A 12,706-nucleotide genomic window follows, 5' to 3' on the forward strand; every position below is an offset into this window, starting at 1 on the left:
TGCTGCTGGCAGCCTGTCAGTTTGAGAACATAAGTGCAAGCTTCCGTGCAAGCTCCCAGGAGGGTCCCTGCTGGCCCCTGCACCCTCCCTTCCACAACTTCCTGCTTTTCCTCTCTCTCTCCTGGTTCCAAGTTGCCAATAAATCTCAGAGGCTGGGACTGTAACATCCCCATGGGCAGCTGGTCATGAACTCAACCTGGATGTGGGTTCCTGGAAATGGACAAGCCCAATGACTTGTTTTTAACACATTGGCTCTGTAATTTGGAGGTTGTTTTTTGCCCCTGTACCACAGTTGCCCTGTTGAAATGAGAATAAGACTACCTTTCTCCCAGAACCATCATAGGAACTCCAGCCTGGCATGTAGCAAGTGCTCTGTGAGCGGAGGCTATTCATGGTGGATCATTACTCTGCCTCCTAGGGTCTACACATCCTGGGGTCACCTGACCCAATGCGTCACTTTATATACGTCACAGATATTAAGCCTGGCAAACTGGCTGGGCACACTGGCTTATTTCTATAAGCTCAGTACTTTGGGAGGATGAAGCAGGGGGATTGCTTGAGATCAGAAGTTCAAGACCAGTGTGGGCAACATAGCAAGACCCTGTTTCTACAAAAAGTAAAAAATTGCCCGGGCATGATGATGTGCACTGATAGTACCAGCTACTTGAGAGGCTAAGGTGGGAGGATTGCTTGTGGCCAGGAGTTCGAGGCTACAGTGAGCTATGATCGTGCTGTACTCCAGCCTGGGTGACAGCAAGACTCTAACTCTAAACAACAACAAACCTAGCAAACTCATTGGGGTTGATGTAGCACCCACAACACTGTCTGGCAAAGGGGAATCCTGATACCACACTGCCAATGGTGCCCTTCTAGCTCCCTGTGCCAGGGCCTCATTCTTACCCAGCAACCCTTTCTGTCTGCATTCTGTAAGCATTTTTTTAGCACCTACTATGTGCCAGGTACCATTAAGACAAGTCCAGGAGGCCACTGGGACTGCAGATTTTCTACCAGCTTCCTGCCCAACTACCATTTTCAAAATTAAACTGGTAATGGAATGGCCATGGATTGCAGAGCCTCGAGAAGGGAGTCTGGGATTTGGGTTAATATCATAGGCACTGACCAGAGAGGACAGAGGTTCACTATGGCCCCACATTCCAAATCCCAGACTGACATTTGCTGCCTGTCACTCCCATTGGAGTTCAAGGCGATTCCTTTTCAGGTGTGTGCACGTGAGGGCGAGGTAGGGTTGGAGGAGGCGAGGCTGGGAGCCAGGGAAAGTGGCTGTGTGAGTCTGCCTGGGAACTTCCCCACATCACAGGCAAAGCCAAAAAAGGAAACAGCAAAAGGTAGCTCATCAAAGTCCACTCCTTTGTCAGTGAATGAGAGTATAGAACAAATCAGATGCTGTGTCACCAACCGCTTTGGATGGGGCTATGAAGCACATTCAGGGGTCAAGTGACAGTCTTACTACAGACCAGCCACTTACAGCCTGTTCCCCACAGCCACAGAACTGAGATCCCGGCTTCTGGAAGTCAGTGATGGGACGTGTTGATTGTAGTAAGCTTGGTAAGCATGACAGCAAGAGCCTGACCTCAGGGACCAGGAAGTCTGGGGAATCTGTCTTCCAGGGGACCTGGGTGCTGCAGTGGAGGGACCAGTCAAGGCACAAGAGAAAATGTCTTAGAGGGTGTTATAAGTTGAACTGTGGTCTCCCCAAATCCTTCCCCCACCAAAAAAAACAACAACAACAACAACAACAAAAAAAACATGTTTAAGTCCTCATTCCTAGTACCTCAGAATGTGACTTGATTTGGAGAAAGGGTCATCGCAGATATAATTAGTTAAGATGAGGTCATACTTAAGTAGGGTGGGCCCCTGATCCAATATGACTTGTGTCCTTATAAGAAGACGGCCATATGAAGATACGGACGCACACAGAGATGATGAAGGCAGGGACTGGACTGACACGGCTGCAAGCCAAGGAATGCCAGTGATGACCAGGAAAGCACCAGAGGTTAAGAAGCCACCAAGAGGGATTCCCTTACAGATTTCAGGGGGAGCATGGCCCTGCTAACACTTTGATCTTGGACTTCCAGCATTCAGATGGGTGAGAGATGATATATCTGCTATTTTCAGCCCCCAGTGGGTGGTGGTTTGTTGCAGCAGTTCTAGGAGCCTCACAGAGGTGAGGGGGGCTGGGGGATACTGGTGAGCACAGTGGAACAAGACCAGCCTGTGGGGGATGGATGGGTGAAGTGAAGGTGGGCACAGGATGAGGAAAGGGAGGGCATATTTGGGGACCCAAGATTGAGAAACAGTGTGGGGAAAGAAAGCCAGGGATGAGAGTAAAATCACAGAGCCTTGGAAATATCAAGCGTCTTTGCTATGGACAGAATTGTGTCCTGCTTAAATTCTCACGTTGAAGGCCAAACCCTCAATGTGACTGGACAAGGAGATAGGGCCTTTAAAGAGGTAATGGGCTAAAATAGGTCAAAAGTAGGACCCTAATCTAAGAAGACAGTTGTCCTTATCAAAGAGGAAGAGATACTGGGATGTGCAGTCACAGAGGAAAGGCCACTTGAGGTCACAATCAGAAGGCAGCCGTCTGCAAGCCAAAGTGAGAGGCCTCACCAGAAACCAACCCTGCTGACACCTTGATCTTGGACTTCCAGCCTCAAGAATTGTGAGGCATAGATTCGTGTTGTTTAAGCCACTCAGTGTGTGATATTTTGTTATCATAACCACCTTAGCAAATTACAAGTCTTAAAGTCTAGGGAGTTGATCTAGCTTTCAGGGCCTGAATTGCCTCCATATCACACATGCCAAGTAGTCAACATCTGCTCCACCCTCTCCAAGGAGAGGGAGTTCTCTACTTCCTGAGGCAGCTGCTGCATCTTGGGGCAAGCTGGCCTTCTTCCACTGAAACAAGATTTTTCTCTCACCCCTGCAACTTCCCCCATGGCTCCTGTTCCTCCCCTGACAGCCATATCCAATCCTCTCTATCAAAGGTTAGTGAAGTTAGGAAAGGGCCAGATTGTAAATGTTTTTGACTGTGTGGGCCACAGTGTCTCTGTCACAAATAGCCAGCTCCATCACTGTAGCACAGGAGCAGCCGTGGTGGCATAAATGGAGAAGTGATAGTGCTGTAATAACATTTTGTTTATTGACATAAAATTTGAATGTTATAAAATTTTCATGTCATGAGATTTTTCCTCAATTAAAACATGTAAAAACCATTTGGCAGGCTGGATATGGCCTATAAGGGGTAGCCTGCAACCCTGGGTTGATAATGATTGGCCTGAGCCCTGTGTCCATGACTTCCTCCCCGTACCTTTGATGATCAGGCATAGGTCAGGATAGGAATTGTAGAAGGTGAGAGAAGGCTGGTTTTGTGTGTACGTGTAGAGGGGCATAATGTGTGTATATGGCATAGGAGGTGAGAAAAAGGGAAGAACTAGGTTTCCTGGATACAAAAGTCTAGTGATCAATATCAGTCAAGGGCTTCTGTTGACTGACAATCCAAGGTAGTTGTGGAGACAAGTGGATGGGGTGAGGATGGGGTGGGGGGGTCCTTGGCAAGATGAAAATTTTCTCTTTGATCAGTAAAAGGAATACCAGGACAAAATGGATCTAAGCAATGATTTTGGGTTTCCAGCTTGGCTCTGGGGATATGGACACAGGGGCATGTTCCCACACAGAAGACCAAGAAGGAAGATCCTTGGTTTTATGAACAACCTGTGTCCTAGAAGAATTAGGTGAAATTTATGTGCAAATCCACATGCCCTTTAAAGAAAGCTGAGATGTTTTTCTCTGCAAAGCCAAGGCTTCCTGGTGAATCTTCACCCTGTGGACTGGTCCCCTTGGGAAGTCTGTATATATAAGGGTTTGCTAAAAGCAAGACAGACTGGAACAACTTGCTGTTGAGTCAGTGACTTATGTGTACTGGGCACCCGTGTGCAGCTGTGATGGGATAAGGGCAAACATACAAATCTCGGCCGTGTGGATTGTATAGAATGAGTTGTAAGTGAGGCTGGAAATTACAATGTAAAAATATATAGCCTCTTTCCTCTGTTTTCCTCTCTCCCTGCATAAGATGAATATAACCTCCTCCCAATACTTCCTCAGTGAATAAAGATGGAGGCCAGCAGGGAAGGCAGTGGTTTGGGTCTTCCTGGATTCAAATGTCTGCAAATTAGAGCTGGCTTTTCAACAAGTCAGGGCAGTGTCTAGGGGACAGGGGAGGGTAGGGGTGTCAGGAAGGGACTGAAGGCCAGGAGCCTGGCCTGGCCGTAGCAGAGACCAATGCAGGTAGAGACAGAGTAGAGAAGTGGGGAAGGATCGAGAAGTCAAGAGCAAAAGACACAGATTCGGGGATGGACCCAATGAACCTTGTTCCACAAAGGGCTGGGGTTTCTCCCCGGATCACTCAGGCCCTGTCAGTCTTAATCCCAAACTGGTGCTCCTGAATGAATGGAAAAATCAACTATTAGAGACCATGTTAGGCCTTGCCAAAGGCTGTGGTTGGACATTTTACTTAATTCTTGAAACAGGAGAGGCAAGGATGAGAAGGTGCGTTCTTGTGGACATTTCAGCTGCAGGGGAATGGACCCTGGCTGCCTCTTCCCTTCCTCGTAGCCTCTCTCTTGGCACAAAGGAACATGACAAAGACGGGAGCCCGTGGACTCAAGAAGTCCTGCTGTGATGGAAGAGAAGGGAGTGATTGGGTTTCAGGCACTCAGTAGGCTGCTGGGCAGAGCCAAGGCAGGTGCAAATCCAGGCCCAGGACTGGGACGCAGAGTGTTGTGTTGGGATGGAGAGGTGTCCATTGACAAGCGCCATCCCCAGCAACCCCAGAGTGGCTGGGGCTCAGGCAAACATGTATAAAATGCCTCCAAGACACATACACACACATGTTAAACCAAGAGCCACAGATGTCCCCAGAAGAGCAATGTCCACTTAGGAGCAGCCCAAGCCAGGGTCTTTAGTCCTCTGATCCCAAACAGCTGGGAGTGTTGGAAAGGCAATCCAGGAGGGATCTCTGGAAAACACAGGGGTCTCCCTTGGCCAGGCTCCTGGGAAGCAGAACTGGTCTCATCATTCTTCCCGGGTTGGAAGCAGGTTTGGCCCCCAGAGCATGAACCAGTCTGGGAGCCACACAAGGTGGGGAACAGATCCCCATAGGTCTGTTTGGATTTTGAGAGGAAGGTCAGGTAGCGTGTCTGAAGTTCCACTTCCTCTCTTTGGCTCTCTAGGAGGGAGATGCCTGGATAGGTAGCAGCTACAAGAAAACTAGGGCCCAGGCAGTGCCTGGGAAATACAGAGGGGCTGTGGACTACCCTGGGCTTCCTGTTCACTGCCCAGATGCCCCTACTATTGCTCTGCTTGGGGACAGATTTCCCTTTTGTACCAGGTCATGTCCAGGGGGTCAGGGCTTTGAAAACATGGGCAAATGACCCAGAGGCTCTCCTCTCCCATAGCTCTGCACACCCAGCCTGCTCCTGGCATCCTTCCTGCAGAACGCCGGTGGTTTCCCCAACATGGTCAGGAAGAGTCGCCTGCCCAGGCTGGGAGCAAGAGGAGGGAGGGAAGGTGGGCACTGAGGGAACAGGTGAGAACAAAGGCTCCCAATGGGGAAGCCACTTGAGGACCCTGCACCAGGCTAGAGTGGAGAAGGCAGAACCTTAACAAACACCCTCCCTTTGTGTTCCCTCAATAGGACTCCGTAAGGGTGAAAAGCAGGGAAATCTTTTGCAAACGTGTAATCATATGTACAGCCACATAACCTAACATGGACGTATTCCAAGGACCCACATCTACCAAGGTGGGGGGATAAGCTTCACTGGTGTCAGTAGTAGAGAAGAAGGAAGAAAAGGAATGTCCTAGGACTCCCTGCCCAGAGTCCGATTCTCAGGGCCCAGACTTCAGGGGGTGCCCTGAATGACCGTGAGCTCTAAGGAGCCCCCAGAAGTCATCTTGGTTTTCCAAATCGCAAGGAGGTGGGGGCAGTGAGGCAAAACTGGGGGAATAGGTCCCCCAGAGAGACCCAGAACTCAAAAGACGTTCTAACTTTCCTACTGTACTTCGGAGCCCTATGCAAAGGTGCCACACACCACGACAGGTTTGGGTTGGGGTGTCTGAAAGCATATATTTCCAAAGGAACAAGCTTAGCTACCCCCAGCCTTCCCTACTCGATCTTGGCTCAGTAGCCTTGACTAAGCTGGCGCTTGGCTCTGTACCTGCCTCTTACTTTCCCAGGTCAGACAGCTGGAACCCACCACACAGACACATAACAACTGAGGGGCGCCCCATCACTGGGACAGTCTGGCTCTTGCTTGTCAAGGTGAAACGAGAGTGAACAGTGTCATACACACAGACACGCACACACATAGCCCGGTCTGCGAGCCCGCCCACGTGGGGCCTCCTGTCCTAGTCCCATAGCCCAAAGGCACCACATGCAGCCAGCAGTGCTCCCATTTGTGCTGTTCCCCAGGCCGCACTGATCAATACCGCATCACCCTGGCTGGTCCGGTTCTGTCCTAGCTTGGGGGTCCCCAACCCTGCCCGAGGAAAAGTGCTCAAGTCGGAGGTGCAGGGAGGCTGCCGAGCAGTCATCCAGTGCTCCCAGGTCAGTCAGGGTCAGTGCCCTCTGATGCTGAGTCTCTGGTCTCTGGAGCTGGCAGACGACAGAGCAGGGAGGGACAGGTGACGGGAGCCCAGGCAGCTGAGTGCCGTCCCGGAGTCCAAAGGTCACAGCCTGGAGTGGGGAGAGAAGGGAGAGAGTGGTGAGACATCGCAGGACGTGATGATGTCATCTGTTGTGAATGAGCTCCCTCTCAGAGGGCCAGGTGGCTTGAGATGAGCTGCTCCTGTCTTCTGCAAGAAGAAATGGAAGAGATTTCTGCTAACTGAGGTCTTACTATGTGCTGGGTTCTGTGCCAAGTACCACACATACCTGATCTCACTGAAGCCTGAGACGAGCCTGCAATATAGGCTATGAATAGTTTCACATATGAAAGTAATCAGAGATGAACTTCTATGATGAAATCATACAATTTCACAGATGAAAACACTGAGACCTAGAAGGTTAGGTGTTTTGCCCAAGGACACACTGCCAGGAAGCAGTGGGGTCAGAATTTGAACCCAGAACTTTTCCCACTTGGGCAAGGACTAGGAGTGGTCAGTCATCCAGTGTGTGGGGTTGGGATGAAGCTCTGTAACAGCTAGAGTTGCAGGAAGATGGGGTGGGACTGGGACCCACACCACAGCCTCCTGCTATGAGCAGACTTTGATGTCCACTGCAGCCAGAAGAACTCATTTATGTTCAGCACTGGATTCTCACTCTTAGAACAGTGTCTAGCACATAAAAGATGTTCAGCACAAATGGGCTGAATAAAAAAAAAGAAAACAAAACTAATGAATGGAAGAGGGAATGAATGGAAAATTCCATTGAACCTAACATCCCATTCTGCTAGACCACAAGTTTCTGGTCCTCTGTTTTTGTTTTTTTTTCAGCCCAACTCCACAGTAAAATATATAAAGTGAAGCCTCCTGCCTTTCCCTTCAACCAGTACACTTTAAGTCCTTCTCTTCAGTTGAACTCCTACCCTCTCTTCTCTGGCCCCTAGGAGAGCAGAGGTCACTGAATTGTGACCCTAGGGTTTTGTAACACCAGGCACTGCTGGGTCCTGCCTGGAGTTCCAACACTAATTCTCTAACTTGCCAGCACTCCTTTAGCTGGGCAGAGTTTTTGCTTGTTAAAGCTTCCTTCTGTCTGTTTTCATATCCAATGCATTGTAAATCCTGCCAGGCTGCCAGAATAGGGCTCATTCTCCTTCCTGGCAGACGATGGCAGCTGAGTACCTGCTACAGTGAGTACCTGCTATGTAGGAGGCACCTGCAACTAGGTGCTCTACCTGTGGCCACATGGGACAGTACTTCCGCTAGAGCAGTTTCACTGCTGTCACCTTTCAGAGCATGAAACTACAGCTCAGAGAGGCCAAGTGACGTGCCCAAGGCCACACAGCTATCACGCAGTGGAGTGGGAATTCCAATCTACATCGGTCTGTAAAATTTATGCTCCTTCCGCTGGTCTGGGGAAAGGATAAGCCCCTGGGGGAAGAAGAGATTCCACCCTCCAGGTTCAGCAAGCTCAAATGGCAGGGGATTGGAAACCATCATTCTCAGCAAACTGACACAAGACCAGAAAATCAAACACTGCATGTTCTCACTCATAGGTGGGTGTTGAACAATGAGAACACATGGACACAGGGAGGGGAGTATCACAGTCTAGGGTCTGTGGGGGGGGGGAACAGGGAAGGGACAGCAGGGGGTAGGGAGGTTACGGAGGGATAACATGGGGATAAATGCCAGATATAGGTGATATGGGGGGATGGTGGCAACAAACCGCATTGCCATGTATGGACTTATGCAACAATCCTGCATGTTCTGCACATGCATCCCAGAAACTAAAGTGCAATTAAAAAAAAGAACAAACAATTATAAATCACCAAAAAAAAAAAAAAAAAGGGCAGTGAATGGGAGTAAAAAAGAGCCTCCTAATGTCCACAGTCCCTGGGGACATTGGCTCTTTAGGACACTGCCTTGGGGATCTTCATGGGAAGACTGACAATTGCTATGGTACACCACGCGCACAGGTGGGGGTATTTGTATCTGTGGGTACTGCCTTGCAAGTGTGTATATACACGTCTTCATGTACCATGCAATGGGATTGTGTACCTGTGTATGTGCCTGAGTCTGCCTACATACGCAGCCTTCGGTGAAGGGGTGTGCATTCATGGAACGTTCTTGGGTAAGGTTGTGTGTAATAGATCTGAGTGCAGCGGTGTGCTCCTGTGTCTGCATGTGTGTGAGTAATTGAGAGTGTCTGTGTGAGTGTGTACAACCATGCACACCTGGGAGCAACTGGCAGAGCCATGGGGAGCCCTCAGTAGCCTCATCTGGGCCTGTCTCCCTCTTACCTTCTAGAGAGTTCAGTCATGGAAGCTGGGGCTGGTGAGGAAGTCCCAGAACGAGATGCCACACTCATTATCTCAGATAGAACTACCTATCTCCAGCCAGAAACAAGGGGAAGGAGCATGGTCTGGAGCCTCTTATGAGGAAGCCAGTGAGATACTTGTGCTAAGAACCTGAGAGCCTTTCCTGCTCTAGTGTTGATGCAATAGAAAATGCTGGAAACTGATCTGCCATGACAGGGGCAAGTTGCTGCCTCAGAAGGAAGAGTTCCTGAAAGCAGGGCTTCGTGGAAGAGTACTCTGAATACCTGCCATATGGGGGGCTTGGCAGGTTCAGACATCACCTCACTGCATGATGCTCAGACTCGTTGGGGCATCAATCTTCATCAGGAAGATATAAGAAATGAGAAAACCAGGGTAGCTGCCAAAACCAAGACCCCATATGACAGACTCCAGGACCCAAACCCCAAAACAGACTCCACTGAACAGAAACCTTGTGGGGAATGTGGTTGATGAAGGGTGAGCACATGGATAGGACCTTGTTGGGGAGCAGTAAAAAAGGTGTAGAGAGGATCAAAAAGGTAACAAGGGCCAGAGGACAAGGCAGTGGGGAGAGATGCTAAGTGGGAAAACCTACTCTGCAGACTTCCAGAAATGTCCAGGGTGAGACAGGCGGCGGTTTCGCTTTGGCAGTTTCTCCAGCATGTCCATGAGCTTGGTGAAGGTAGGTCTCTCTTCTTGTTCAAAGGCCCAGCAGAAGAGAAGAATGTCCTAAATGAAACCAATGTATGGTAATTACACATAAACGGTGACTTCTTGATTACTCTTTGGCATCTCATTGGGTTTGCCCATTTGTCCACTCATCTGCCCCATTTTCATATTCCTCCATCATCCATCAGTCCATCCATCCATCCATCTATCCATCCACCATCTGTCCATCCATCCATCGGTCCATCCATCCATCCATCCTTCTTCCCATCTACTTTCTGAGCCCAAATAACAACTAGGTAAGCTCTATTATAGAAAGTCTAGGATCAGTAATAATCCCCAAAGAGTTTCTTGATATTTTCTTAAGAGGAGGGATAAAAGGGAATCCTGGGGCATCCATCCATATCTCAATACTATAAGAGGCCTTCAAAGTCAGAGGAGAAAAGTTACTTTTAGTAATTTCTTCATCACCTAGGTGCAGGTAATTCTTAAAAACATACAAGGTAATTACTCCCTCTCTGACTTATCTGTCTTCTGATCAAAAAAGGATTCTTCCTGCTGTGTTTTAGAGGAAGATTGTTAATATTAATATATACCCAGGCTTCTCTGTTTCTGTATGTCTTGTTCTGAGTTAGATAATGCCTTAAAATTATCATGTAGATGCAAATAAAATTAGAACATTAATATTTGTGATTTTTAAATTAATATCTTTAAAAAAATACCAGAAAAAAAGGGATATATTGGTTCTACCTAACTCAGCAATCCATAGTTAGGAAAAACCTGACCACGTGTTACTGTGCCCCTGGTGGCAGATACCTGAAATTGCAGGCACAGTGCAGCAACCTTGCCTTCCAAGCTTCAAACTTCTGACAAGGTTGAAATGCATATTTTTTTGGTCACCCTATGGGAAAGCATTTGTAACCTTAACACATAATAAAAAGAAGACCCATGACTATGTTTGTGTCTCCCCTCATCTCCCAGGTCTGGCCCTATCTCGGGACTTACCGAGATTTCTTTTCCCATGCCGATCTGGCTGAGGTTGGGTTTCATGCCTGTGCCCATTTGCCAGATTATTGCCTCTGCCGGTTGGGTCTTGAAAGGCCACTCCCTGGCATGGAGTTCATACCAGATTGTGCTGTTGGCAGACGTTGTTAAAGTGGTGTTGGTGTGGTGTGTCACTTGCATCCCTGTACCCACACCCACCCAGCCAGCCTCCTGGCACCCATTCTTCTCCCCAGTTTCTTCCTCATGGGATTGGCATTTTGCCACGTGGGACACACCTAAGCTTTCTTAATGTCTTAGAAGTCATATTTATCTCAGGATATCTTCTAATGAATAGTTAAATATAATGTGGTTAGGATCTCTGCCCCTGATTCTACTTGTAATGAATCTAGGATATCGTTGCAGATAAATAATTAGGGATACAAAAATTTATTTATAATGATATTCTCTAGAGCATTATATATGATATTGAAAAAAGTAGGAATAACAAAATTGTCCAATAACAGGAATTAGTTAGATGTATTATGGTAAATCCATAAAATAAAATGAAATTCTGTATTATTATTAAAACATTTCAAAGAAATTTTGCTGACATAAAAAAGCTCAATATATAGTCTTAAAAAGCAGGATATGAGACTGTATGTAAAGTTTGAGATTGCTCTTTTTAAAACCACTATAGAGGTACAAACAAGAAAATACAGTAAAGCATAGCAAAATGTTAACAATAACTCTTGGTGACAGATTAGAATTTTTTTCTTTTATACTTTTTTTCCCCTAAATATAAACCATCCTGTGGAATAGTGGAAAGAAAAAAAGAGATTTGAGAGTGGCTTGGGTTCACACGGACTTGGGTTCAAGTCCTGATTCTATTATACTAGTAGTATAATAGGGTAGGTTTCCTGGGTAGGTCACTTCACCTCTCTGAGTGCAAGTTTTCTTACCTGATAAATGAGAATAATGATAACACTGCAGTGCAAGGATGTTTATCTGGGACTCTGAATGCCAGGTCAACTCCAGGCTAGGATTATTCTAGATATTTACTACATTATCTTCCATTTCATAAATCATGACATTGCAATTAATGGAGAAAGGATTGCTCCAATAAGTAGCATGTGCCATGGATGGGGTGATGAGTCAGGTGGTGCATAAGTGATGCTGTGAAGTGTGAACAGCAGTGAGGACTCCAGTGGATGAAACAGGATGCTGGGGTGTCACTGAGCTGTACCATGGGGACAGGTGTCAGTGCTTTCAGCACAAGATTACCCAACTTAAGAAATATCTGAAACAATCCTAGAAAGTGATCATTCCTCCACTCTAATTCATGTAAGTTTGCTTTAAAGAACACAAAGCACTCTGCTATCCTTTTCACTGATCAGAGCACTGTGTCAAATCAGCTATTACTAGGGTTTCACTTCTTAGTTACGTCTTCCTTCTACCTGACAACCTCATACCTCTGGGATGGGGAATGGGTGGTGATGCTCAAGTGTTGGGATGTCAAATTAGATGGTCAGAAAGCTCTCAAGAGAAGGTGCTGGAAGATTATAGTTATCACAATAAATAATAATGCTTATTGAGTTTTTACTCTGCACTAGACACTATTCTAAGTTTTTTGCTGAGGGAGATCTATTAAGCATGTCTTTTTATTCTGATGCTTTGACTACTCTGGGGTTTGCTGAACCTGGAGGGTCTTCCCCTTCCAGGAACAGCCAATTCCTGGAGATACTAAAGGGCTCACCTGTGAGTGCACCTTTCACAGGCAAACTAAATAATCCAGAGCTCATACTTACATTACCAACTACCTCTTTAATTGGGCTTTCAAGCTCTGGGCCAATATTCCCTAGTCCTACAGGCCAGAGCCTGCTGAAATTATTCAAACAAGCGAATCCTAAACCTTCTTACCCTGCCTTCCCTGCTCCTTCCCAAGGAAACCACAATAAAAGCCCTTCCCAATGTTTTCCAACCATTTCCTCTGCCTCCAGACCCACCCTGGTGCTGCCCGCTGTGGACATTGCATGGTGTGTCAC

At 47.4% G+C, this 12,706-nt stretch overlaps 1 protein-coding gene across 3 annotated transcripts in view; it reads right to left on the reverse strand.

Moving 5' to 3' along the window:
* Nucleotides 1-940: 940 nt before the first annotated feature.
* The window catches only part of KSR2 (kinase suppressor of ras 2), a 523,481-nt gene continuing 511,715 nt past the window's right edge, over nucleotides 941-12,706 (reverse strand). For 2 of the 3 annotated variants that reach the window (XM_037738919.1, XM_017529548.2), the window contains exons 18-20: nucleotides 10,686-10,815; nucleotides 9,610-9,743; nucleotides 941-6,754 (exon numbers count right to left, since the gene is read on the reverse strand). In XM_037738919.1, the coding sequence (XP_037594847.1) occupies nucleotides 6,748-6,754; nucleotides 9,610-9,743; nucleotides 10,686-10,815 (271 nt within the window). In that variant the 3' untranslated portion in view covers nucleotides 941-6,747. Of the gene's footprint in view, nucleotides 6,755-9,605; nucleotides 9,744-10,685; nucleotides 10,816-12,706 lie in introns of those variants that run through there. The other variant, XM_017529549.2, reaches the window with a different exon arrangement.

The sequence above is a fragment of the Cebus imitator genome, unplaced genomic scaffold (assembly GCF_001604975.1).
Source record: "Cebus imitator isolate Cc_AM_T3 unplaced genomic scaffold, Cebus_imitator-1.0 Scaffold59, whole genome shotgun sequence".
NCBI lineage: Eukaryota > Metazoa > Chordata > Mammalia > Primates > Cebidae > Cebus > Cebus imitator.